The 26,035-nt window shown below is 34.6% G+C and overlaps 1 protein-coding gene across 2 annotated transcripts in view; it reads right to left on the reverse strand.

Annotated features, from left to right (window-relative positions):
• Positions 1-26,035, reverse strand: part of ANKS1B (ankyrin repeat and sterile alpha motif domain containing 1B) — a 396,726-nt gene that overhangs the window by 233,110 nt on the left and 137,581 nt on the right. For both annotated transcript variants that reach the window (XM_053977912.1, XM_053977910.1), the window contains exon 12: positions 18,927-19,107. In XM_053977912.1, the coding sequence (XP_053833887.1) occupies positions 18,927-19,107 (181 nt within the window). The remainder of the gene's footprint in view (positions 1-18,926; positions 19,108-26,035) is intronic.

Genomic DNA, 26,035 nt, shown 5'->3' on the forward strand with positions numbered 1-26,035 from the left:
TGAAATATTTGTGACTAATTTCTCTGATATCTATGCAAGGTTTATGGAAGTCATTCCCTTATTAATGTCACAGGAAGTGTTATGTCAGTAAGAAATAATGGATAAGCTCTTCTGAATTGAATTACCAATCTGATATACTGAACAAAAGCATGGGCTTTATAAAATCATTGCAATCTAAACATTGGTCCTATTGCAATAAATTAAGGTAGTCATAGCACAGTCCTGGTACCAGCTTTCATTTTGCTGATATGGTTCAGGTGATCTCTCACCAAAAAAAAATTCCAGTAATCTACGCTTGGACTTTTAAAATATGAATTAGTAATGGAATAAAGAAGATTACCTACACCATTAATAGTACTTCCCCTCCCAGTGTTTTCGAAGAAATATTTACCATAAAGCCAGCTCTAATTTTAGCAGTCATTCTATAGTTGTATTTTACAGAACTTAGTCTTCATAGATACTCTGAATTTTATTTGAGAAAAAGGCAAATGAATATCATTTGACACAAAAAAGAAATATAGTCAGGGTATGTTATGCCAGAAGGACTGTACAAGCAACTGAAGAGTTGACATAGTTACACAGCCAAGAACTCAGTATTTAGCATACTGTATTACATTAGAAAACTAGAAGATGCATGGTCATTCCTTGTATTTTAGAAAGGAGGAAGGGATCCCTCTAAAGACAGAGGATTAGTGATAAAGATGTTAGGGCAACAGTGATTTATTCCAGGCAACTATGTCTTGGAATAAGTAATTTTCAAAGCATCAAATACAGAAGAAAAAGCTAAATCATAAAAATGAATACAATATTGAAGTAGATGCTGCAGCTGCTCAGAGTTCTTCTTTGCATATCTCAGTTTAAATGTAAAATGCTAAGAGCTGGCATTTAACCCAGTTTCTCAGCTACATGCTAAACATACATGCTTGATTTTTATGTATGATTTCCACTAATAAGAAGTCTAACAAAAATATATCACCTATAATAGTGGCTGCATTTTATATTTTACACTTAGTGTAGACATTAGCTTATGAGTCTTTTAAGAGAAAACAAGTATTGGTCTACTGCTGTGTCATAGATTAGCTTACAGTCAAGATATAGTCCTCAGTCCTCTACTGTTGGATATAAGCCTTGCATGTTCTCTTTATTTGATATAAATATTCCACAAGTCAGAATCACTACTTCAGCTTTTAAGAGAAATTTAAATTAATACTTATGGATTATGTTTTATTTTAAAATACAGTTCTAAGAATAACATCTTTGGCTGCTTTATAAACTGAACTGGATCAATCTCTCAGTTTTTCAGGTTTTCCTCCAGTATTTTACTGCCAGCCTCAAAAGAAAGCAAAACCAGAACAACTGTCATTAAACAGCACCTTCATTTCTCAGTATGACGAACTGAAAGGCTTATATTGTTTGCCTGTACAATGCTATACTATGTATACACAGAAATGTATGCAATAATTCTCTTTGCAAAATAATAATAATTCTCCTTGTACAGAAATAAATTAATGACTAGAAGCACAATCAATCCAACAACTGCTTTGATCCAATCATGAAACACATTGTAGCTACCCCTAACAGAGGCAGCTGCCTCTGAAGAACACAATGGCATCTATTCAGCAGACTTATGAGCAGCATCACATCTTTTCCTGCCACAGAGAATTAAACAACCCACTTTCTTACCTCACATTTTAGATAGACAACGATGTGGCCTATATCAGATAAACCATGATCAGCTTCCGAATGATGCAGGAGCAAGGAGAGAATTAATACCAGCCATAACTAAAGACCTTTTGTTCTTGGTTTGTTCTCATAAAACATTGAATTTGTGTGTTGACTATTCAGAAGCATACAGAAGTATTTGCTTAACTTAGAAGATTCATTCTTTGCATTAAGGTTATAGATATTTTAATTAAGAAAGTACTTAATTTTATTTTTTTCAATATAAGTTATATTCGGCAAAGAATGTGCCATTTACTGTATGAATTATTCCTGCTTATTATGCCAATAATGCCAAATTAAATCAGCATGTTTCTATTCTTTAATCAAATCAGCATTACTTGCCTTGCTCGACTCAGTTTGCATTAAGCACATATCAAAAACGGGGTAATAAAATTATATGCAAAATTTGGGACAAAAAAGTCAAGTAGTGCAGACAGCAAAACAGTTTAAAATGGTACATTTCAATGTTATGGAATTTGAAGAAAGGTTTATATTAGACTGATATTACAAACTGACTCAAATATTTCAAAAAACAATGATGAATCCTTTGATTAAAAATATTTTTTAGAAACCAGCACTGCATCAAAAGATCATAAGAAATCTTGCTTAAACTGAAAGAAATGTCTCTGTAACTAAATTAACACTGACAGCTGTTTCATAAGGGCATGGGTTTTTTACTGATATTTCCCTGAAGAAATCTCCGTTTCATGATAATACAGCAAAAACAGGTCAAAACTTGAAAGATGAGAATATTATTCTGCAAGTTTTTAATGCAGGGTGAGATTAAATTTCCACCTGCAATTTTTGTGTTAATTTAATATTCCCTATAATAAATTATAGTACAAATGTCAGTGATTAGAGTACATTACAATTTTCTTTTTAAAGATGCAAAAGGAGCTTCATGAACACAGCAACATTTTGAGTATCAATTTCTATTCCTTGGAGTGAATTTTTACCATCTGGGAAATGCTTCACACTTAACTTATTTTCAGTTACTCTTTGTAAAATACCAGGGCAGCACAGTTTTCACCAAATCTTTCCTTATCACAATTCTATAATTCCAATATGCTATCTAGTTATATAAAAATATGCAGAATCACACTTGAACCGTAATTGGGAAAAATTACATTGGTTTTGCTTAATCAGGCTTTGAGCTTCAAACAGCTTTGGCAAATACTTCAGTGGAAAGGTACATTTCTATTGATAACCACACTTTTGAAAAGAGTTTTCATGTTTACTATGCATCTCTGGGTCCAGAAAGAGATTCAAAGTGACCAATAGATGGGATCAAAAGAAAACACCCTATAAACTTCTACTTCCTTAACACTACACCATATACCATTAAACAATGCAAACACCTTTCAAATTTTGTATAAACATCTTCCAGCCTATTACATGTCCCCATACAGGGTATTCCAAAGCTGTATGTTCTGTTTACTGTTCACAGAAATTCAGGCACACAGAAGAGACTGTCACATTAATTTCTACATGTTTAACATGCTTATTGTCAATTTTAGATTTTATATCATCAACAAAATTCACTCGTGTTTTATGTTGACAGAATCTCCCATGATGGATCCTTAAAAGGAAATGTGTCCTCTCCACCCCAGCACAGGATGGGATTGTGGGATTTGCACTAGATCTGGGAAGGCTGTGAACAGAATGGTGGCAAAATTAATAGCTTCAGAGATTCCAATTTAGGCGCTGAAAGTTCTAGAACTATTTCTAGCATGATTCACAGATCCTATCCTTAGTGATAACATGTCCTGCATTCACTTTATATGAAATTTCCTTATAAACCATACTAACACAAGCAGATACAATTGACTGAATGCCACAGCAGCAGAAATGATGACACGAGACCTTCATTGTGATGATCTTGGAATACTCAAAGGCTCAGAGTTATTGGAAAATTGGTAAGAAAATGTTCTGAAAACCAGATAGTAGTAATGGGACTACAGCTGTGATGGCCTGAACTAGATATCTCTTTCTATGACTTTCTATTTATATAGTGCTCTGAATCTACACAGGGCCAGACTGTGTACTGCTCCTGATCTTCTGTGGATGTGTGAAAGCCTGCCACAAGACCTTACACCAGCTAGCAAGACAGCTGTCCAAAAACACCAGACAGAAACTTTCACTGAACTCCATGGTAAGGACTAAAGAGATAAACCAATCCTCTTTTTTTCTGGCATGTTACATCTCACACATCTGAAGAAAGGAGGCAAAGAGGTAACAGTTCAAATTATTTTGCATGAATTTGTACTGTTAAGTAAAAGTAAAAATAATAAAACCAACAATTTTTATCTAACACCTCCATGCTTTTCTAATAACAATTTATCCAATGGGATTCAAGTTAAATTTATAATTGGCATAACATACAGTGGACAACAGTCCCTCCTCTTTATTTCCCAGAGCAGGTTGTGCCCAGCTGACACAGACTTCTTTGATGCACCTCCATCAGAAAAACTTTTGACTCTTTGCCACAATTTAGCCCATAAAGTTGTCTGAATGCTAAATGTTCAACTTGAAATTAAGAGTTACATATTATTCTATTACTAAAAATTATATTTTTCCTGAGCAGAGATTGACTTCACATCTGAGGAAGCCACAGAGAATGAGTTATTTCATCTACGGGCAGAAATAATTTTGCTTCTGGCATATACTTCAAAGCAATTTTTAGAATCTGAAACAGAAATAAGTGATGTACTGTGCTAAAATGTCCCAAATTGATTGCTAGCCTTAGAAAAACAGGAAGCATGCAGATTTAAATGCCTTTTTAGAGCACAGAATAATCCCAAGTCTTGTCAGTTAAGTATGCCTGTACAATTCAGATCTGTTTTAAATCACTGTTCAGTTCTATCCTGCACATGTTCTACTTTAGAATTATAGATTTAGTCCAGAATGATATCCCACTGGTTTTGAACTAATGTATTTGCCTCCAGTGTTTTTAGAAAGAAAAAGCTGTTCAACATCAGTAATTTTTAATGTGTTGGAATCTGATTCCATCTGAAATCTGCTATACTGACTAAGAAAATTTCCACTATTACCAATAAGCTTTGGATCAGGCCTGTAGAGAATTTTAACTGATAATCAGCAATTTAAACACATTTTCTTGCCAAATTGCATATATTGTCAGTATCATATATTCTATGACACCTTCTATAGATAACTATATAAATATAGTTATAATGTATAAATGTAGGTATCTTGCAGAACATTTTATTTTGCAAAATACATTTGCACATTTTGGTCTAAACAGTGACTTCAAAGAATAATACAGCATATGTAACTACAGTATGTAATTAAGACTCCTTTATAAACAGTCTAATTTATTTTTCAGGTCATGAATGAATGAGTAATAGCATGCAGAACAGTTTGCTATATCCACTTAAAAACTTGAAAGAAGGTACTTGAAAGAAGGATTTTAAAGTATAGATGAGAATTAGCAAGCAAACTAGTGACTATTTTTTCTCTTTGTCTTCTCTCTCCCAATTTTGACTACCTATTAATTTTTTCCTTGTTCTCTTTCTCACGGTCCTGACAGTATTTCTAAGTCAGAATACAAAATTTCTCATCAGATTTAGCATAATCATATTATGCTAAATTTCTCACCAGATTTAGCATAATCATATTTTACACATTACTTAAGCGAGAAACTGGATCTACTGCCATATTGTCAGTTTATTTTAGTTCTCAAGATTCCAGGGGATAAGGGGTATAAGGAATGCTAAGAATTACATTTCTTTTACAAGACGAATTATTTGCTTGGAAAACTTTTTCTTTTATTTTGTATCATCACTGCCATTATCCTTGGGTTATCAGATTGACTAAGACAACTGAAAACTGTGAAATGCAGTTTCAAAGGAGATTTTTTGTATTTTGTATAATACAAAGTAGTATTTTGCAGTTGCAAAATAGTTTTTACTATTTTGTTATTTTCCCCTAATACTACTTTAATGACAGTATTTAGTAATCAATTATTTAAGCTTAATTTGCTTACAGATATGATGCTAACTGTACAAGATCTGCTGTCTATGGTGCTGAGGCAGAATTTAATTATGCAGAATGATGGGTGGGTTTTTTATTTGTTGAACACTATTGTAACTCAGTATCAATATCTGGATATGGGGTTTGGAAGCACAAATGGCCTTACTGGTTGTGACTCAGAAAAATGAAACAGGAGGAGAGCAAGTAACCAAGCTCAGTTTACAAGTGCTGAGAAGAGTGCATAGAGCTCCCATAAAAAGAAATAAAGCTCTCATAAGGAAAATACAATATAGCATCTAATTACAATGAGAAGTTTAGAACTTACTCAAGGCATAATAATTTATGATCATTTAAATCCCAAAAAAGGTGAAGAAAGGCAACAACTATATGACACTTTCTAAAGTAATTGTGCTGATTATTAATTATTATTTATTATATGTATATATATTTATATATTATATAAAATAGATATTTGTATGTTATATTTATCTATTAATTATTATTTATTATATTTCTTTTTGATATTCATTATTTATTAAATTAACATCAGCTATTTATGTAGTTGATGCTAAGTATTTAAGGCAACTCAATATCATCCTTGGAGTAATAAGAGGCAGAGTAGTTTAGACCAAAAGATATGACATTATTAATCTCAAAAAGTTCAATTAAAAAATCTAAAATATTGAAGTATGCATTAGGAGTGTTTACTTCATCAGTATTCCAGGTAAACACCATCATGAGATATTCTTGCTTCGATGTTGTGTGTACCTCATTTTGTGATAGTGGTTTGCTTTCACTGACTGAGAAAAAATCTTTCCCCATGGCTACTGTTGCCATAGGTGATGTTTCAATTGCTGCTTTACTGTGGAAGAATGTTCTTGAGAGAAGGAATATATCAGTTCAGAATTTTCTGAAATCCTAAAATTATCATGTGTGATTATTTCCTGAAATAATCATTAAGACACATTACAACACTTGATTGGAATTTGAAATAGGTCTGTTCTAAAATTTTTCTACAAAATTAAATGAGGCACTTAGTACCTCAGTACTGCTCACCTTATCTTTAATTGAGATTAGTGCTGTTTCCATTTCCCCATCATCTTCAACGTGTAGCTATATGATAAAAGGCAACACATCACTCAGGCATCTTGTAGTACCTTATCAAGAGCTTACTCTCAGCATTCCTACATGGATGATAACCAACAGCGCTCCATCTCTATTGCACTGTAGATAAATTCAGCATTTGCCATAGAGTAAAAGCATGAAGATACAGCAGCTGGGGGCTGGCTGCTTGTTAAACCACCAAAGCACAGCTGCCTAAATTCTCTCACTTAAGAAACTCTTGAGTGATACACTGTCCAAGGAGAACTCCCCCTGACAATGTGTAGACACCCCATGTAGGCAGATATGGGCTGTCAGTTCCACTGACATTACATCATTGAGGGGTTTTCTGCCTATACTAGAGTATGGTAAGCTCTGAAGGGGAGTACATCACTCACAAAGGGAATGAAAAGATCATATGTCTAATATGAAAAAGAAAATGGTGATGAACATTTATTATTCTGTGGCCATGATATAAAATTACCTCCTAAGTCACAAAAAAACTTGGGGGAGAATAGTTCATGCAGTACATGCCGCTCTGAGAAATAATGTGTGTTTTTAGCTTTGTGAAAAATGTCTGGTAATACAGGGAAAAACAATCTTCCCTGTTTCCTGAACCTGTATTTTCAACACTGTTTTTCTATGTTGTTACTCAATTTTTTTTTTCTTTTTCAGTGTTTCATTTGTCTTGCCTATGAAGATGACATAGAATACCTTTCCAGAGGAGGAATGAGAGAAAGGCAATTTTGAGTATGATCTCACTTTATCTGAGGGATAGGAACTAGCTAGCAAGTAGGTAGGGGTTATTCCACTTGCTTGGATAGACAGCAAGTGATTCAAATAGTTGAATATTTATGGTTTTAACATCTAACTCCTGGAATTGTTCCCAGAAAAGAAGAGGAAAACAAAAAGCTTGGTTATACAAAACCTGTATCTCATAGTTAGGCTTTCTGATGGCAAAAGGGACAATTAGAGCTTTTTCTACAGAACATTCAGAATCTCTCATTTCTCATTGTTTTCACTCATCTAATTTTTTCATGGTTAATAGGAGCTCATTTGTACTGAAGGCTTACAGGTGCATCTTCATTAGTGTTTTCCTTTGGCTGGGAAATCTCTCCACAGTTTCTATTTATAGTGGTTTTGTTCACATCTTGGAGCAATCTTGGAGTGTAATCTTGAAGTGTCTTCCTTCTGGCTAAAATTAAGTGGGAATGTGGGTTCAAATGTGAGCACTATACCTTTGTTGATTTAGATGAATTGGTCTTCCAACATTTTTAAGGTGCCACTAGACTTTCAAAGCCAATATTTTAAGATCCAACAAGGATCTATATGATACACAGGATTTGTTTGAAGGATATCTGGTTTTTACTTTTGCCTTAGTAATAGCAACATTAAACTGCCACTTAGAGGACTGCTGTGTAGGCAGAAGTTGGTTGTTCATAAATTCAACCCATTTATCAGAAACAAAAGTCCCCAGTGACAATCTTATGATCCTACTCTGGGAAATACCAAATTAGAAATAAAAAAAGTAAATTAACCTTTAATAATTTGTTATTTAATTCTTTCTATTAAATATTGAATTCAACTACAGTATTTGCTTATAGTATTCTATGGAATCCAGTGAACACTAAAACTGAATAAACATTTCTCCTGATTAAAATTCATGTAAGCTAAGCATAGCAGCATCACAGAGTCACAGAATACACTGCATTGGAAGGGACCCACAAGGGTCATCGAGTCCAACTCGTGGCCCTGCACAGCACCATCCCCAGGAGTCACACCCTGTGCCTGAGAGCATTGTCCAGACGCTCCCTGAGCTCTGCCAGGCTGGTGCTGTGACCACTTCCCTGGGGAGCGTGTTCCAGTGCCCAAACACCCTCTGGGTGAAGAACCGTTTTCTAATACCCATCCTAAACCTCCCCTGACACAACTTCAGGTCATTCCCTTGTGTCCTGTCACTGGTCACCACAGAGAAGCAACATTGCAGCTCTCAAGCACGCCAACATATATATATATATATATGTGTGTGTGTGTGTGTGTATCTGATATCTTGATACTTTGATAAATTAAAAGTTGCTCAAGGAGCATTATGTTTGAAGAAAAACTTAAATTTAAATTTTAAAAAGCTGGACCCCAGAGATGTATTTACACTAAACTAGATTTTTAATTAAAGTTGTACTAAAATGGTATGGTGAAATTATTTTTTGCATGTCTTTGTGTTTTCACATATAGATTGAGGTTTTGCATGGAGATTTTTCTTTCTTGACAAGCAAGCATCTTGCAAACAATTGCACAAGGACATACTTCTCTCTACAGCCACTTAGAGCTTGACTTGTGCCAGAAACACAGATCCCATTGTCAAAGCTACAATCTACATGATACTTTAAAAAGAGACTGCAGATAATACTACACTGATCATCAGAATGCAACACAAACTCCTTGGTGTGTGTTGCCTCTACCATTGACAGAATGGATTCTGGGAGGAAGAATTATAGAGAATCTTGCCATTCTATGAGATATGTCTGGAGGCACCAATTCTTAAATATTTTCTTTAAAAATAAAATCCATAGGAGACAACATTATTCCTTGTGAGCTGTAAAAGTTTGATCCAGAGTTCTTTCTTAAGAAGGCACTTCAGCATGACTTAAATATTAAGAAAGCACATATAATGCCACTACAGAGTAAGTCTATAACACTTTCGTCCTTGTAAATACATAAATAATAAATAGCTGCTAATAAGAGCTACAAAACACCAGTAAAAGTGAAAATAAGTCTTTCCTTCTAAATGATTTAACAAAGGTCTTTCTTTGATATAAGAAAAATATGCATAACTAGGAAAAAAAAAGCCAAGATATTAGCTCAGTTGGTCAGAGTGTGCTGCTAATAACACCAGGGACAATCCCTGTATGGTCCATGCACTTAAGAATTGGACTTTATGACTTTTGTGGTGTCCCTTCTAGCTCAGAATATTCTGTGATTAGAAAATTATTCTGTCTGAGGAATTGAGAATCTTAGTCTTATGAACAGTGCTGTTGAAATGCAGAAAATTGGCATCAGATTTGCTGGGTGCAAGTGACACAAATGAAAGCTCTAGACCAAAAACAGTGAACCCACTTTTTAGCCTTCTGAGTTCTGAAATTATTATTGAAACAAAAGATGGAACTCCATCATGGTGACTAGATACTTAGTTAAGTGTGTAACTCCTTGCAAAATTCCTTGTGGAAACAAAAACTGCATATGGCTTGCATGGAGAATGGATCCGTTCATTGAACACACACCTAGTAAGGTTACATATTACACAGGAAACATCCAGGAGGTGCCTGGGCTTAGGAGGACCTTGGGCTGCAAATACTCGAAGGCTGTAACACTCTGAAGAGGTGTCACTATGCCATTGTTTTGCAATTACACATTTCCCAAAGGCATTCATAATCAATCAAATAGGGCACAGGGTAGGTGAAACTTTACTCTTATTCAGACCAACCATATTATTGTCTGTCCTCCTGTTTTTGCTAAACTTATGAGAACTTATTCTTTTGGGTATCTGACAGTTCTGACATATTTTCAGAGTACAGCTGTGTATATTCCTCAGACATGGTCATGTGCATTTTTCTTCTTCAAATTTTTCTTTTTCAAATGAGTAAGTCCAAGCTCCCAGTGAACCCTCTGCATAGCTCTAAGGAGAAAATTAATCTCTCACTATGTAAAAAAAAAAAATCCTTTCTATTTATTCAACTTTAATGTTAGAGCTACATTTCAATTATAAATATGAACTGAAAAGTCATATACATAACTTGTATGATCAACTGCTAAATTAGGTGTAACATATAGTGTTTCTGTGGATTTTCAAAGAAATTTTGAGAGTTTCAATTTTATTATACACTGAATTTGTACAATCAATCATTTCTAAGAATTGTTAGAAATGCTCCTGAAAGCAAGGAGTATTTTTAATTTTGTTAAACCTGCCATTTTTTTTAAATTTCTAATTACAAATCAAACTAGCCATCATACAGAAGTTACTCAATATAGCAAGAACTAAATGTAAATATTTAATCTTGTTTTACAGTAAGATCTACTCAGTCATTCTGAAACCATTCATGGAATTGTCTCAGGTTTATTGACCAAATCCTGGTGAAAAAGGGTTTTCAAGGCTGGAATCAAAATTCTGGAACTCAGCATCATATCCATTTTAGGAAAAATGACAGTTGCTATTCCAGAATGAGGGAGATTGGTGTTCAGTTTTCATCTTTCACTAAATGGCATCAAGGTTTAATTTTCCACAAGAACACTATCATCAGCAATGTACTCTGTCATGTTTACATTGTTCAGCTAGAGCTGTTTATAAATACACAATTAATTAACTAATGAGGAAGACTGACTCTACCCTAGTTTTTTGGATATTCACCAAAGGTAAAGAAGGCATGTTTTCCCACCTCCATTTTTTTTATACAGCTTGGAACAACATAAAGAGAGAGGATTGTTACATCAAATGATACTAACATTACAATGGGCCAGCAAGGAACAGAAACAAAGAAAGAAATCTAGTGAGTTGCATGCAAGAAAGAGAAACAAGAATTGTCTTTAATTTCAGAATGGCCTTAGGAGAAAACATAACTTTTTTTTTTGTTACTGACTGGTATGTTATACAGAGAGCTTTTTGTTTTTCTTAAAACTGGACATCACTAATTATACCCAGAGGACTAAAATTTCTTTAAAAAAAAACCAAAAAAAAACCAGGCAGATTTTTGCTATTTCCTTCAGTTCTAATCATCTCACATATGGCTTGGAAATACAGCTGGTGAGTAGAAAGCTTTCTAAAAGATACAAAAGAGAAGAAGCAGAAAAGCAATTAAATACGAATAAGAGGACATGACACAGGAAAAGAAAAATAGATTGAAATGTAAGATAGAATATTCTAAATAATGTTACAATCAGTTTAAGTGCATTCGCAGGGTAAAAGAAAACTGTACCACAAACAATACAAACAATATTGTAAGGAATTGAAGACTGAGACATCAAGTGTTCTTTAGTCATTGCCTTCATCTCGCAATGGCAATGCTTCTGACTGATGAAGTGAAGAAGTTTTCAAGAGCATCCTTCCACAGCTTGGTCAATCTTATTTACAAAATATCCAATGAAAAGATAAGGGAACAATACAAGGCATGGTGACAGCCTAAAGACTAAAACAATCTGTCTCTGCAAATGGTCTTACTACAACTTAAAGAGTTATTTTGCTTCTGGCTCAGTAAAAAATAAAACAAAACAGCAAAGCAAAGAGCTGACTAAGATGACAATAGATAAATATGAGTATTGTCTATAGTTACTCTGCTTCTAGAGATGGCTAAGAATTGTAAATGACACATCACAGATAATATTTTTTCTTTTGACCTTACATGTCAGGATAGTTATTACATCTGGAAAAAACTACATTAAATGTAGCTAAGTAACATTTTTTAATTATATTGCTTCTAACAATGGCATTCATAATCTCAAAAGAAGATTCCTCAAAAGAAGGTCCTTAGACAGTCCTTATTGACTTAATATGGTAGTATCTGTTGCTCCTTCAGGGAATCATTTTATCGTGTGATGAAGCACTTATTTATCTGTGCTGACACCTCTCAAGGAAGGGGATGTATGCAACTAAATGAAGTGTAAGAGATTTTAATAGTTGCAGATAGACATGTATACAAACATGCAGTACATTGCAGTAAGCTTTCCATTATGCTTACTTCAGAGGCAAAAAAGGATTCAGAGAAATAGCTAACTCCTGGGCCTGATAGCAGTGTAACACACAGTGCTTCTAAGGATTCTGAGGGAAATTTTCCCCACTTTTAGGACAGTCTCTAAAATTTTCATCTCCAGCATTATCACAGCATTGCTCTACTTCCTACCTTCCTCCTCGCCAGACTAAGACTTAATAATACGGGCTTTCAAAATTAGTCAAAATACCCTAAGTATTAGAACATAATACTGTATTGTCAACAATAGCTAACTGGCTTTATTCAGAATAAGCAAATAATGTGAGTGAAAAGAGCAAATCCTGTGAAGAATAGCCATCTGAATAAAAGATAGGCAGGCACATGGCTCAACACATGCCTTTCCACATGTGGTCAGATGGTTCAGAATTTGATTTGAAAAGAGATAAGCTGTTCATGTCATTCCTTGTTTGATTAACACATCCAGTGCTGTATCTGACAACAGAGATTCAAGACCCATCTGCAGTTTTATTCCCTCAATATGCTTGCTACAAATTGTTTTATTTTCACATTACTTTACCATTTTTTAGCAATCCGAATGTCCACATAGTGAGTGATATATGAGACAGTATGTTTGGAGAGCAGGTTCCCATGAACAACTAAATGGGTTTAGCCTGGATAGTTCCTTTAAGCCTGAGAAAAGACTGAATGACAACAATGCAGAGGCATTACTGAAGGGCTGTCATGAAGTTTAAGATGGAATAATATAGTTAATTCCAGTTAATTTTAAGTTCAGGTGGCATGAGATTCAGGGGCATAATTTATCTAATGTTTCATGAAAGCACTAGCACAAACCAATTTCTTGGAAAAAGGTATAATGTTTTTGACTGGAACAACAGGAATTGGTTTCATCCACAGCTTTCCAGGTATTGCCTCAGAAGACCTTTCTGCCACTAGATTTTTGGACATGTTGACATATTTTAACACTAAGATATAATTACAATGAGTTGCATGAAATACATTGCTTTGAAACTGGACTGTGCAAAGACAGTAACAGTTACCAAAGAGAAGTTTATAATATTAATCAACCCTACATTTCTCTGTCCCTGTGAGACAGTGTCTTGCCTTGGATAACTGTGCAAAGGCTGAAATTAGAAGCAGCAAAAAGAAGGGCAACATAAGGAGACCTCGACATGCTACATCTGCTGGACAAGTTAATTAGAACAAAAAACAACCTGTATGAGACAGTACTGAGTATGATCCCCAGTAGCAGTTCCTGGAATAGCTCTACTATGTCTTACTAATTGCATTCAGTTGAACATAGCAATAAATTATAGGGAAAAATAGATAATCTTTGCAGATGAAAAGGTTCAAATTAACCTGTTTTGAAGAATGCCTTGGCAGAATTTGTTGCATTGTAATCAAGAAGATGATGAAGAAAATTAAAAACCAGAGAAATGAGGCCTGGATTTGACCTTCAAAGCCATTTCATCTGGAAAAGAGTTTTCAATCAATGACAAGTTGTTACAGACTGGTAATACAAGTATTTTTAGATATTACCTCACTGGATATACAGGTGTCTGGATAAAGGAGGTTGGAAAGCCTTATCTACCAAAATTTCTTGATTATTCTTATTTCATTACAAGCCAATATTCTCCCCTTTTTCTGTCACTTGAAAACCATGCGTTCTTTTCCTAATTAGTGAGGTTTTATTAACAAAGACATTGTACCATGAACTTGTATACAGAACACTCAAAAAATGCTCTGGTAATAAAAGTTACTTTCTTCTTCTTTGTATTCCTTTCATTTTGTATTTCACTTCTAGTCATTAGACTTTTATAAACCTTTATATATATATATCATTAGACTTTTATAAACCTTTATATAAACCTTTTATAATTGAAGAAACAAAGCTTGAAGAGTCTAAATAGACACCATAGTTTGATCTTTTCATATCAAGTCTTAATACATGAGATAATTGAATGAGAAAGTAATGTTGACAAATATGTGACCTACTTCGAAGAGAAGCTCTGCAACTGTCACATAAAGAAACGTTCCTGCACCAGAATAAATTCTGACTGTATAAAGGAATGCAACATAGCCAAGAATTTTAGGCCTGATCTCTGAAAGAAGTTTCTAATTCTAATAGGCTGTATTTCTTGATTCTCTCAAAATAAAAAGACAAAACTGCAGTTTTTTGCTTTTAGGGCAGCTTTTGCTTCTGAAATAGGACTTATGAGACAGAACAATTTCATCAGATATGTACAGAAAGATCTGAATACACTTATAGAAGGAATCAAAGGTGTGACTCCAATATATTTTTTTCAAAAGTAAAAGAAAAAAATTGTAGTCTACACATTAAAGATTAAATTTTTGAATTGTGTATTCCAGGTTGCTTTAAGGAAAAAATGTAGCCTTCTTAGATGTATTAAATGTTTCTCACAGTCAGAGAACATGGCATATAAAAACAGTAACAGCTACTTTAAGGTCCTCTCCAGTGGAGACAGCCTTTCTAGCTAAGAGATAAACTCAGTAATTACTTCTCAGTACCCCAACAAGATGATGGAAAAACTGTATCTTTGTTTACAATGAATGGCATACTGAACTTATTAAAAATATACAGATTTTCACAGGTTGAAAATAAAGATTGTAATGAGATTACCTTCAGACATCTGCTGGTATTTTTGCTGCATACATGAATCTGAGTACAGACCTATTTTTTCAGCTAGAACAGAACAAGAACCTGTGCAGGACTGTCTTTTTAATTTCATGGCCCAATTATACTCAGGACAAGAAGACATAATGAAATTATATGGGTTAGAGAAAGATCCATTATTTGGACTGATCAAGTAAAAATGAAAATCATCCAAACTGACAGTTTCAGCTGCACGTGTTGATTGTGCCAAGCTGCTGCTACCAAAAGGCCACAATTTTGTTGCCTTCAATCTTTAAGATTTAGAGTTTCAGGAGAACTTGAGGGATATAGAAAACAAAGCAGAGATCTCTTAGGTAGGTATTTTCCTGAAAGCCCAGGCTGCTCTCTCCTGCAGTGAATTATCTTGCACATCTGTGGTCTTAGCTCATGGTCAAAGTAATATGAGGACCATCTCACAAACAACAATCACCTGATTATCAGGTTTTTAATTAATTTTTCATGTGTGTTATCTTACAGAACACCTACTAAACATATATCCAGATGATGAAGAAAATTACAGGCATCTTGCTGGGACAGTTACCTACAGAAATGACTTCCCTGTGCAATGAAGTGGTCTCACTTTTTAGTACAGTACTATACTACTATGTGTAGTAGCTGATATTACTGGGATGCACTGGCTTCCAGCTTGAGGTGAAATGCAATGCTATGAAAGCACAACCATTCACTTGGAATTCGAGAATGCTTCTCTGATGTCAATAATCTAGCACCAGACAAAGCCCTGAAAAGAGGTCATGCCAACACTGCATTCACGCAGTCTGCCCTACAAATACTGGAATGAGAGAAATGTTGCCAATTTGTCACAGGTTCTTCCACCAGTTAAAGTTCAAAACAAACGACAGAACCTTTATTCTTACATCAGGCAACCCGATTTTAAGATATGTGCTGCCATCCATGCATACAACATACCTGGTTTGTTAACTCTACAAGGCTATCTGATGCCAAAGCTGATGCATATATTTACCATTGTATGTGGCCTGTTCTCTGGATAATTAATCATAAATGTTGTCATATACTGTGATTAAAATAATATGTCTCAGATATTAAATATATATCTCTGAAAGAGTTCAGTGGTTTTCTATTTGATAAAAATACACTTCTTAAAAATCGGGACTCCTGTTTCAGGTGATGTAGGGAATTAGCAAACTCCAAGAGAAAAACTGTGATCCCCAAACATAAAAAAGAACCATCAACAACAGGTTGTTTATTCTTTGGTAGCAGATTACCAAAGGTAGTCTAGACTGCCTGAGGTAAAGGTAAAATTATGAAGATTTCAGAATAATTACTTTGTTGTATTCATCTCTCACTTTTATCTGAATTATAATGAATCATAGCAAATTTCATGAAGAAAACATAAAAAGCACTGCAATTGAGTAGGGAAATACTTATGCCTTATTTAGATGGAAGCTTCTGATTTAGAAATCCTGTAAAAAGCATTTAAATTGTTTCACTCAAATGCACAAAAATCTTCAATTAAACTAACCATTATTTTAAGATGCAGACTTTCCACAAATTTTCAGAAGGTTATATTTAGGTCATATGATGAATTGCATTTGTTGTCACTGTAGAACTTGAAAAGAAACAAGGGACCTTTCAGTGAAACAACAGCTAGCTAAAGCAGAGAAAAGCTGTAGCAGAACACAGAACACTGTTTCTGCTGCTCCTTGCTCACCATTATTATTCCAGGTTCAGCTTTTAACATTTTAGATAAGAGAAAAGCCTTAAAAATTTTTCCAAGAGAGACAATTTTGATCTGTTCCTTCCAGATTTTGTTACTCTCTTTCCACATTAGTACTCCTTGTCTCTTGCAGAGTTACCATGCATCATCTATCAGTAAGGAGTCAAAACTAACTAAATGATCAAAATAAAATATGAGTTTTTTGATTCAGGGTAATATTGTGTCTAATATAGGATCCTGTATATTACTTAAATAATTCTAGGATACCAGCTGAAAATGGAGGGTGGAATGTTAATTTTATTGTAATTATTTCATTTACTAATGGTAAATTAAGGATTACTGATGTTAAAATTTACTATTGAAATGCTTGTCAAAGATACCCTGAACTTCAGTCATTTTGCCTGTTATTTTTTCTCAGCTTTCTGGGCAGAGATAAAAGGAAATTCAGCTTGCACTCAATCCATAAGTCAAATCATCCACAAATTAGAAGCATAAAATTCTAAGAAGAATGACCTTATAGTCCCAATCTCAGATAAAATTAAATGCAGTAATTAGAAGTTATTGAGTGTAGTCCATTGTAGATTTAACCAAAGAAGGTAAGAGTCAAGCGAATCCAGATACTATGAAGAACTTAAACAGAATTGTGCAACAGCAGAAATCTGAAAAAGTTAATTATCTAATGTCAGTGAATGTTCTGTTTTCTTATCTTTGCTTTTAAACATCAAGAAATACTTAGTATCATTAAACTACCCAGAATAAAATTGCGATTGCTGAGGAGAATTTATCATAGAAAAAAACCAGTAACAACAGAAAACATCCAAAACATTAAAGAATTAAATGACCCCAGACCTAGGAATAAAAGATACCATTCAAATTGTTTCCACTTAAGTTTGAAAATATTTGCTATATCCTTGATATAAGCACCTTTTTAGTTTCAAAGATGACACATACTATCTTTGTTTATATTATAATCAAAAAAAAACCAATATGAATAATCTCTGTTCATTTTAACTTTCTCTTCATCAAAGAAGACAGGAATTCTCATTCTTATTTCACAATAGTTTCCTAAACATATAGTTTTCTATTGATCTAGCTACAAAATTATTTTTTTAAAACTCTACCAACTAGGAATGAAGAGGATTAATCTCATTTCAAGACCAACGCTACAAAAACCAATTGATAAATTTGCACTGAATTTCAACATTTTTATTATTTTTATTTCACAGTAATCTACTCCTATGTATATTTTAAATACAGTACCCTTTTAAACTTGATCTGCAGATCCCATAAACTAGCTAGCAAAGACATTTGTTTCATAACAAATTTCCCAAATACTATACCCTTCTGCCACAAATTTAGCCTAAATAAAGCAACTTTTATATGGAATTTGAAAGGATAAAGGTAAATGCCTGGTTTACTGACAATTTCCCATTCTTGAAACTTTGATCTGTGAAAAAGGAAATACTTTCGTCCTTTTTAAAGCATTTTCATTATAGAAATCTCTGTTTACAGATAAAAACTTCTCCATTCCATCACTCCATTCAACTCCTATCATCAGAGCAAATACATCGAAGTTTTACTTTAGTGAATCCCATCACTATTGAAGAAACAATCACAGGTTTCTTAGAAATCTTCCCTTCCTCATCTTTACTGGTGGTTACATAATGATTTCCAATTACATTTTTTCAACTTAAAATTCTTATTGGAGTATATTGACCACACAATGATGAAAGTAGATGTATGAATCACCATGATTTCAAAAACTACAATACCTAAATTCCAGGCAAATCTGGAAATTAAGGTTTTTTATTCAAAAAATAATATTCAGGACAAAAGTACGTCTCATAATACTCGTCATTAAATATCAGAACTCTTTGTAGAGTAGTAAGAAAAAAAATTAAGAATAATTCTGTGTATTTATGATAAATGTATTTTACTACCAAAGACAACAGCAATTACTACTTAAACCCAGAACCCTAAAGTTTTATAGAGCTTTTTTGACAGAAAAGGTAAGCTTTTTTTTCTATACCTGTAAGTTCTTTCTCTTCAAGACTGCATTCCAGAGATCCAAAGGAATAATTAGCTGGACTGACTGCAGGAGTAGAAATAAAACTTGCACAGCCAATGGACGGGTTGATTTCAAAATAATTGTGGCCGTGATTCATTCGGTGAAATTCTAGAGAGGATACTATGGATGTACGTTGCTTTGGCTACAAGAAAAAGAGAAGTTTGGCATGAAAAATACACTTTTTATATAGTTTTCATCACTTGACATTTAATAAACCTATCTTTCTCTGTTTTTACTGTATTTATTTGGCTCAAAGGTTATAGTAGTAAAAATCATTTCATATGACAAGCTATAGTATGTAGAGATAATTTCTTTCTAAAATCTAGATTAATTTTTATTAGAAAAAATGCATGTCTTCATTCTAATCAATTTAATTCAACATAAAATAGGGCTTTACTGCCTTGCATATAATAATTTCAATCATCTTTTGATAAGAAAGGGAGCTCTTCACCAGCTGCATTGCTGGGTACATCTTGCAAAACAATTAGACCGCTGATGCCTGTATAATAAAGTTTACTAAATAATACCAAGTGCCCATCACTCGAAAGCCACCCTCTGCTGTTTATTCCATTTATGAATATGCCTCAAATATTCAAGGCTGAAATGTCTGGAAGCTTGAGGGAAAAATGTCAGCTTGAAAAACATACATGAAAATCAAACTTTGTGCATGAGTTTTCATGGAACAGTTAAACAACTTTGTACTACTTTATTTTAAATATTTACTTTCAAAGGAAACCTCAAGAGTCCATTTAATGGTTGTGCTTTGGATTGCAGAGCAGTTTTAAAGCATGAGAAACTAATTTCTTTTGGGTGGATCTATACCATCAGATGTAGAAATTAAATCGATATAATGAGTTCATCAGGTCAGCAACGACTTTTTCACTACATGGACTTGTTCCCATTGCACTGCACTACATACTAGTGCGGGCATAACCTTAGTGGTCAATATCATGGTTTTTAAGCCACAGACCACTGCTGGTTTGCAATGCCATGCTAAATAGTCTGTTGCAGCACTCATTTGGTTCCATACCCACAATACTCTAACCCCACGATGTCCTTTGCTGCTTCAAGATCAATGACCTTAAACATTAAACGTCTCCAAAACAGAGGAGGCCCTGCATCCACGTTTATAGCTGTCTCTATATTTATTTCACAATAGACAAAACCATCTCAGGAAATTGTGCCTTGGCTAACAAAGCCTGGACAAAAATAAGAAAATGAGAGTAAAAGATGTTCCATCTCTTCTTGTTCTAGCATGTCAGGCTTAACATGTCAGAATATTTGTAAGGGTCAAAAATTTGTTCCTTATTAGTTCCTAATTATTACCTTTGGGAGCAATAAGATCCTCCTTGGACCACAAAGGTATTCGCCATCCCTTACTTAAAACTACCTGTTAAGTCTATCAATCTATCCCAGTGGAGTAATTTTCAAATTAGTTTTTGGTCAACTTAATTTTTAGGTTACATGTCCTGCAATGCTTGTGTTATAAATACTGAACAAGGCTGTTTCCACTAAAAATTCACCCTTCATATTGGAAGGTCAAGACAGAAAAATTCAATAGAATTAGGTCTGTATAATGTTGATTATTTCTTCAAGTTGTGTTAGGCATCATGTGAATTAACTATGTCATGTTAAAACTGAGAAAAAAAGGGAAATTTTGGTAATCATTTTGGAACTCATCTATGGTCTATTGAGTGGACTTTCTTTAATAATTAAAACCAGTTTCTGCTTTGAAAAACTGACTCCTAGGTCTAGCAATTTCATGGAAGAGTTAAATGAACAGGGACAGACTCCAACATCAAACAGTGTGGTTGGAAGTCATTGTTTGGGATCTGAGCCAAAATAATTCTCAGACAGACCAAAAATATTCATCTGTATTAATTAAATCTAAATGGCACACTTTTGCTAGACAACAGATTCACGAATGACCTAATTATTTCTAAAACTGAAAACGATCTCTGGTCATTTAGAAGTTTCTGGCCCTTTCCCAAGCAATGTTGTCTTTGCAGATTTGCAGGACTTGAACTCCTCTGTTGAAAAGGGGACACTTCTTTTAACATGAGGTGTGCTATCTGGTTATTTTTAAGCCGAGACAGTTCCTTCCTAAATGGGTAGCTGGAATGGTCCATCTCTGTCTCACAAAGCAGCTCCAAAGGCCACTGCCCTGGCCTTTGTCTAGTCAGTCCTCCACCACTGTTTTGTCTGTGTGCCCCTTTCTTGGAGGCAGAATAGCAGCATCTGATACACCATTAGTGGTCAATACCAAGGTGGTTTCACTACGTTATTTTGGACTTGGGCATTATTATTACTGATTCAGAGAAACATATCTCAGTTTAATATGTCTTTCCAATCTAAGGCTTCTGCAGAGAACCTCTCTCAGCCTCTAGTACTGTACAGCATTACACTGCCGCAATATATTTGGAGTTAATAAAGTCCATCCTTCAACATGTGCCAATAATTTTTCTACATAATTAGTCAGGAATCCAGCATCTAAGCCTTTGTAGCTAACTAAGAAACTAGAGGAACTAGAGGAATTTTTTGCACTTTTGCTGTGTCCTGTAAAATGTTATGCTGTTAAAGTACACTAGTTGTTCATTAATGTATGCTATGAGAGACTCAGTAAACCAGTTTGTGCTGAGTGTATCTCTCTGCCTTTATCTCTCTAAAGTGCTATTTGCACAAAAAATAAATTAACAAAAAAAAAGCCAGTAGAAATGAATCAAGGTTTTTTCTACAGTTAGGATTAAAATCCATTCCCAATTTCATCACTCAAATTTGCAGCATAGCTATTTACATGTACCCTAGGTATTTAAGCTCCCAGAGCAGTCATTTGAGATCTAGTCAATAAAATCACGATCTAGTCAATACCATCAAGACTTCAGAGAACAGTTCAGTCACCCTCTCTCCAGTCCCCTTGGTATTGATTCCCTTGCCTTAATGCAGGTATCTACCATCACTGCAGATTCCTTAGGGCATCCCCCCTGGCCTCCAGCTGCCATTCAGAAGAGTGCAGGTCTCCCCCATATATGCCCTGTAAAATACATGGCAGTCTCTCCATGTGCATTTCAAATACACCTCTATAGCACCTCAAATGACATTAGATTCCTATTTTTAGATAACTGAATTGAATTGTGCTTCTGTCCTAAGCATGATGGGAGATTAGGTCTCTAAATCAGACAGAGATTCTTATATACAGAAACGAAAGCAGAGGTGTTCCAGTCCCAGATTTAATCTCACATCCAGCTCACATCTAGACACACTCTAGGAATCTTTTCTTAGAATTTGATGTCAAATTCCAGTCTTACCAGAAGTAATCTTGGTTTGCTGATTGCACCTGCCAAAGCCACTGTTTAACTACATTTACCAAGAACTCTTGAGACAGTTTCTGAAAAATTCTAAGATTATTTACTATATTGAACACCATAATTCAGTTAGGGGTCAAGTTTTCATAGTTGTGAAACACAAACACAAAACTCTATCCCAAAAGGATAATGTTTCCTTCATCCTTCAAAGCCAGCTTTGTCATTACATGCCTTCCTTGTACTACCCCAAAGCTCTGGACAGTGATCTTATGGTCAAGGGTCTTAGACAACCCTTGTGAAATTCTGGCATACTTATGGCTTCACTTCACCCCAATAAGCATACTACATAGCATGCAGATTTGTCCTTAAGTAGATTTTTATTCATTACATTCATGTGTTTAATCTACTCGTTATGTGTCAATCTATTTAATGACCGATATTTACTTTTAAGGTACTTCTTCACAAATATTATTTCAATTGTCATAATACCAACCTAGAAAACCCTATACCATCCTAAAATAGCACATCAAATCAGGCTAATGAATAAATCTTTTCAATGCATAAGAAAAAATGTCAGTACAAATCTTTAAAGATATTGCAATAATAACATTTAAGTAACTGTTAAATCAGGTGTAATAAAAATATTTTCATATTCAGTCTGTAGTGAACATATATCAATGAAAGATAACTCTTTGAAACTGCAAAAACAGGAAAAGCATCAAAATACACATATTGAATTGCTTTTTTTATTAAAAAGACAAGTAAAGACTTAATCCCTCCATTAATGGAATTGGCATGCAAATTCTGTAATGCTACCATGACTGGCATGTAACACAATAAGCAGGCAAGGGATCATTCAAATATTTCTTACAGCATTTAGCAGAGGCAGTAGGGCAAAACTCCTTTCTCAATTTAACACCAAAATAATTCTTCAGCTTTGAAGAATACTCTGCAATACAAGCTTCTGACTTCACCTTCTTTTACCTTTGGGATTTGTGTACATAGCATTATCATAGTCTTAAAAAAATAATTCTCACAACACTCAGTACTATGGCAGAGCTAGTTGCCCCATTTTACAGATGCTGAGGAAGGGGATAGATCTTTCCCAAGGGACAGATATGTGGTTTGTTAAAACACTGAGAAGCAATGAGCCTAAGGAAATTCTGCATTTGGAAAAACCTGACAAATTCCAGCTGCCTTATATAATGCATAAACTGGTTTCAGTTGCAATATATCATGCAGAAAATGTATGATAGAAGAGATAACTGCACCTACATTCTCAAATTCTAGTTAGCTCATAAAATACAGACTTACCAAAGAAAGCAAGAGGCTGCAGCCCCTTCCCCCAGGCTCATCTCACATATTTAACACCATGTGACTGTACTTATGAGGCCACTTAAATCCCTCATTTTGATACCTGCCCAGATGATTCAATTCTTTGATCAACTCATTCCTTCTTCATAAAATTTCCTTTCTCCAGCTTCCTTCTAAAATCTCATTCTATACACTCATTTCCCTTTCATGGAATCATAGAATGGTTTGAGTTGATAGGAACTTCTAAAGATCATTAGATCCAAACCCTCTGCAATAAGCTGGGACATCTTCAACTAGACCCACTTGCTCAGACCCCCATCCAATCTGACCTTGAACGCTTCCACGGATTGGACATCCTCAGCTTCTCTGGGCAGCTCTCTTTTGTTTTCTCCTATCTATTGTTACATTCCTTCCAAAGCTACTTATGTTACTGTAAAAAGACCTGCAAAATATCCAGTTGATTCCAGTTCTATTTGTTCCAAAATTTGCTTTTCTGTTTTCTCTGTGGTTTTGTCATCAAGATCTCTCAAACAAACTCCCTCATGGTCCCATCTCACACTGACTTTACAGTCCCTACATCCCTCTCATTGTCCTTGAATACATTCAATTTTAACCTCTGTCTTCCCTTTCAAATACAACTTTCAAATTACTTTTATGGTTTCTGTCTGTTGCCTCGCCATTCCAGCATGCCACCCCTCTTTCTATCTTTGTCCCTTTTGCTCATGTATATAAAAGCCCCAAACACTCAAAATTTTCTCAGTAAAATACAGCCTGTGACAAGACAGGCTTCCTTGCTTTCTCCTGTCTCCAGTCTGATTTGCAGAAATCATCAGTTTTGATATATTCTCATCAGTCAATGCTGCTGTCAAGAATTATTTAATTTATAGGATCAGAGCTAAGGTGATCAAGTAGCCTTGAAATTGCAAAAACTGGAGATTACAATGCATCTGCATTTGATTTATCTATGTCACCTAGAAGTGCAAGACTACACTGAATTATTACTAGACTACAGAATCAATTATTCTGTCAAGCTTCAAAATGCCATGTTGAACAAGCTGAAGACATATTTTCTTTTTAACACAGTAATATAATTTTCTCTTTTTTAATTTCACAGAACTTTATCTTATATTATGACAACAATTAAAAATAAAATATAGGCCGTTAAAGCACCCATCTTGACATTCTTGATTTTACTTGTCAATATTTTAATTAAGTTTAAGAGCAGAAAGCAGAAAATACACAGAGGCTGGCAGTTAATATATCCCAAGCAGCCACAACAGAAAGCTTGCAGGACCATGAGACTTAAAAAAAAAAAAAAAAGAAAAATGCTTTCACTGTTTTTTAGCTATAGATCCTTTACAATACTAAAAACATAATGCATTCTGAAACTAAATTAATTTTAATGACATCATAGTGTCAAAGTCCTAGCAATTTATATTTGATTGATTATTAATTTAGAAAGACACTGCTTGCATCCTGCATGACGAGGAAGTGCATATTACTTTAGAGTAATCTCATGGTCACTCAGAATACTTGGATCATTCCCCTGTCAGTGCCACGCTCAGGACTGACACAGACTCAGCTCTTTTGTGTAGCCTGTGGTCAGGAAGCTGTGCTGTGTGACTCTGGATGCCGTACAGGCACGGTGCTTTCTGCCCTTCTCTGTGCACGTTATCCTAGCTCTGCCTTGAATGTCCTCCACTGGTGTATGCAATTAAAGGTCAGAGGGTTGCTGCCCCTTCTACCTGTGGTCTTATCTCAGATGACAAATCACACAGGAAACAAATTAGGGAAAAAGTTGATCTCCCTCCAGTTTCTATTTTCCTTGCCTACTACTTTTATTTTAGTTGCAACCATATTGCAGCTGTGGGTTCTGAGGAGCAGCAATCCTGAATGCCAAAAACTGCAACACCTTTGGAGCAGTTTCCCTCCTTGATAGATGTGACCAGATTTTGAAGATACACAATTATACCTATCCTGGGAAAACATTGCTTGAAATGAGAGCAAAATAGTAAGAGATAAATTTGATAATTAGGAGGAATGTCTCATTCATCAGATATAAAAATTCTCTATCTTTCAAAAATTAAAATAGTGTTATTTTCATTGAAACATGGAAAATGGATGTAAGACCATTTTCTTCAAAAAAGCTCAGCTTCCAGCTGCTAGCAACATCCCCCTTTTCACCTGCAGATTATGCAAATTGCTTGTATCATGATATTTTTATATCATAATTTTTGAAGGACCAAAGTGATGGCTGTTTTTTCTAAGCTGCATGCTACAGACAGCATGGACATGTGAAAATGTGCATTACCAGATGATGATAAAGGGTTACTGCGTAACTAAGGTGCTCAAAACACCCCCATACTAACAGAAACAAATGAAAATGCTAAGAATATAATGTAAGAAACCCATTAATGCCCAATAGGTAAGGCTTTAATCTTCCAAATTCTGAAT

The sequence above is a fragment of the Vidua macroura genome, chromosome 5 (assembly GCF_024509145.1).
Source record: "Vidua macroura isolate BioBank_ID:100142 chromosome 5, ASM2450914v1, whole genome shotgun sequence".
In the NCBI taxonomy this organism is placed as follows: domain Eukaryota; kingdom Metazoa; phylum Chordata; class Aves; order Passeriformes; family Viduidae; genus Vidua; species Vidua macroura.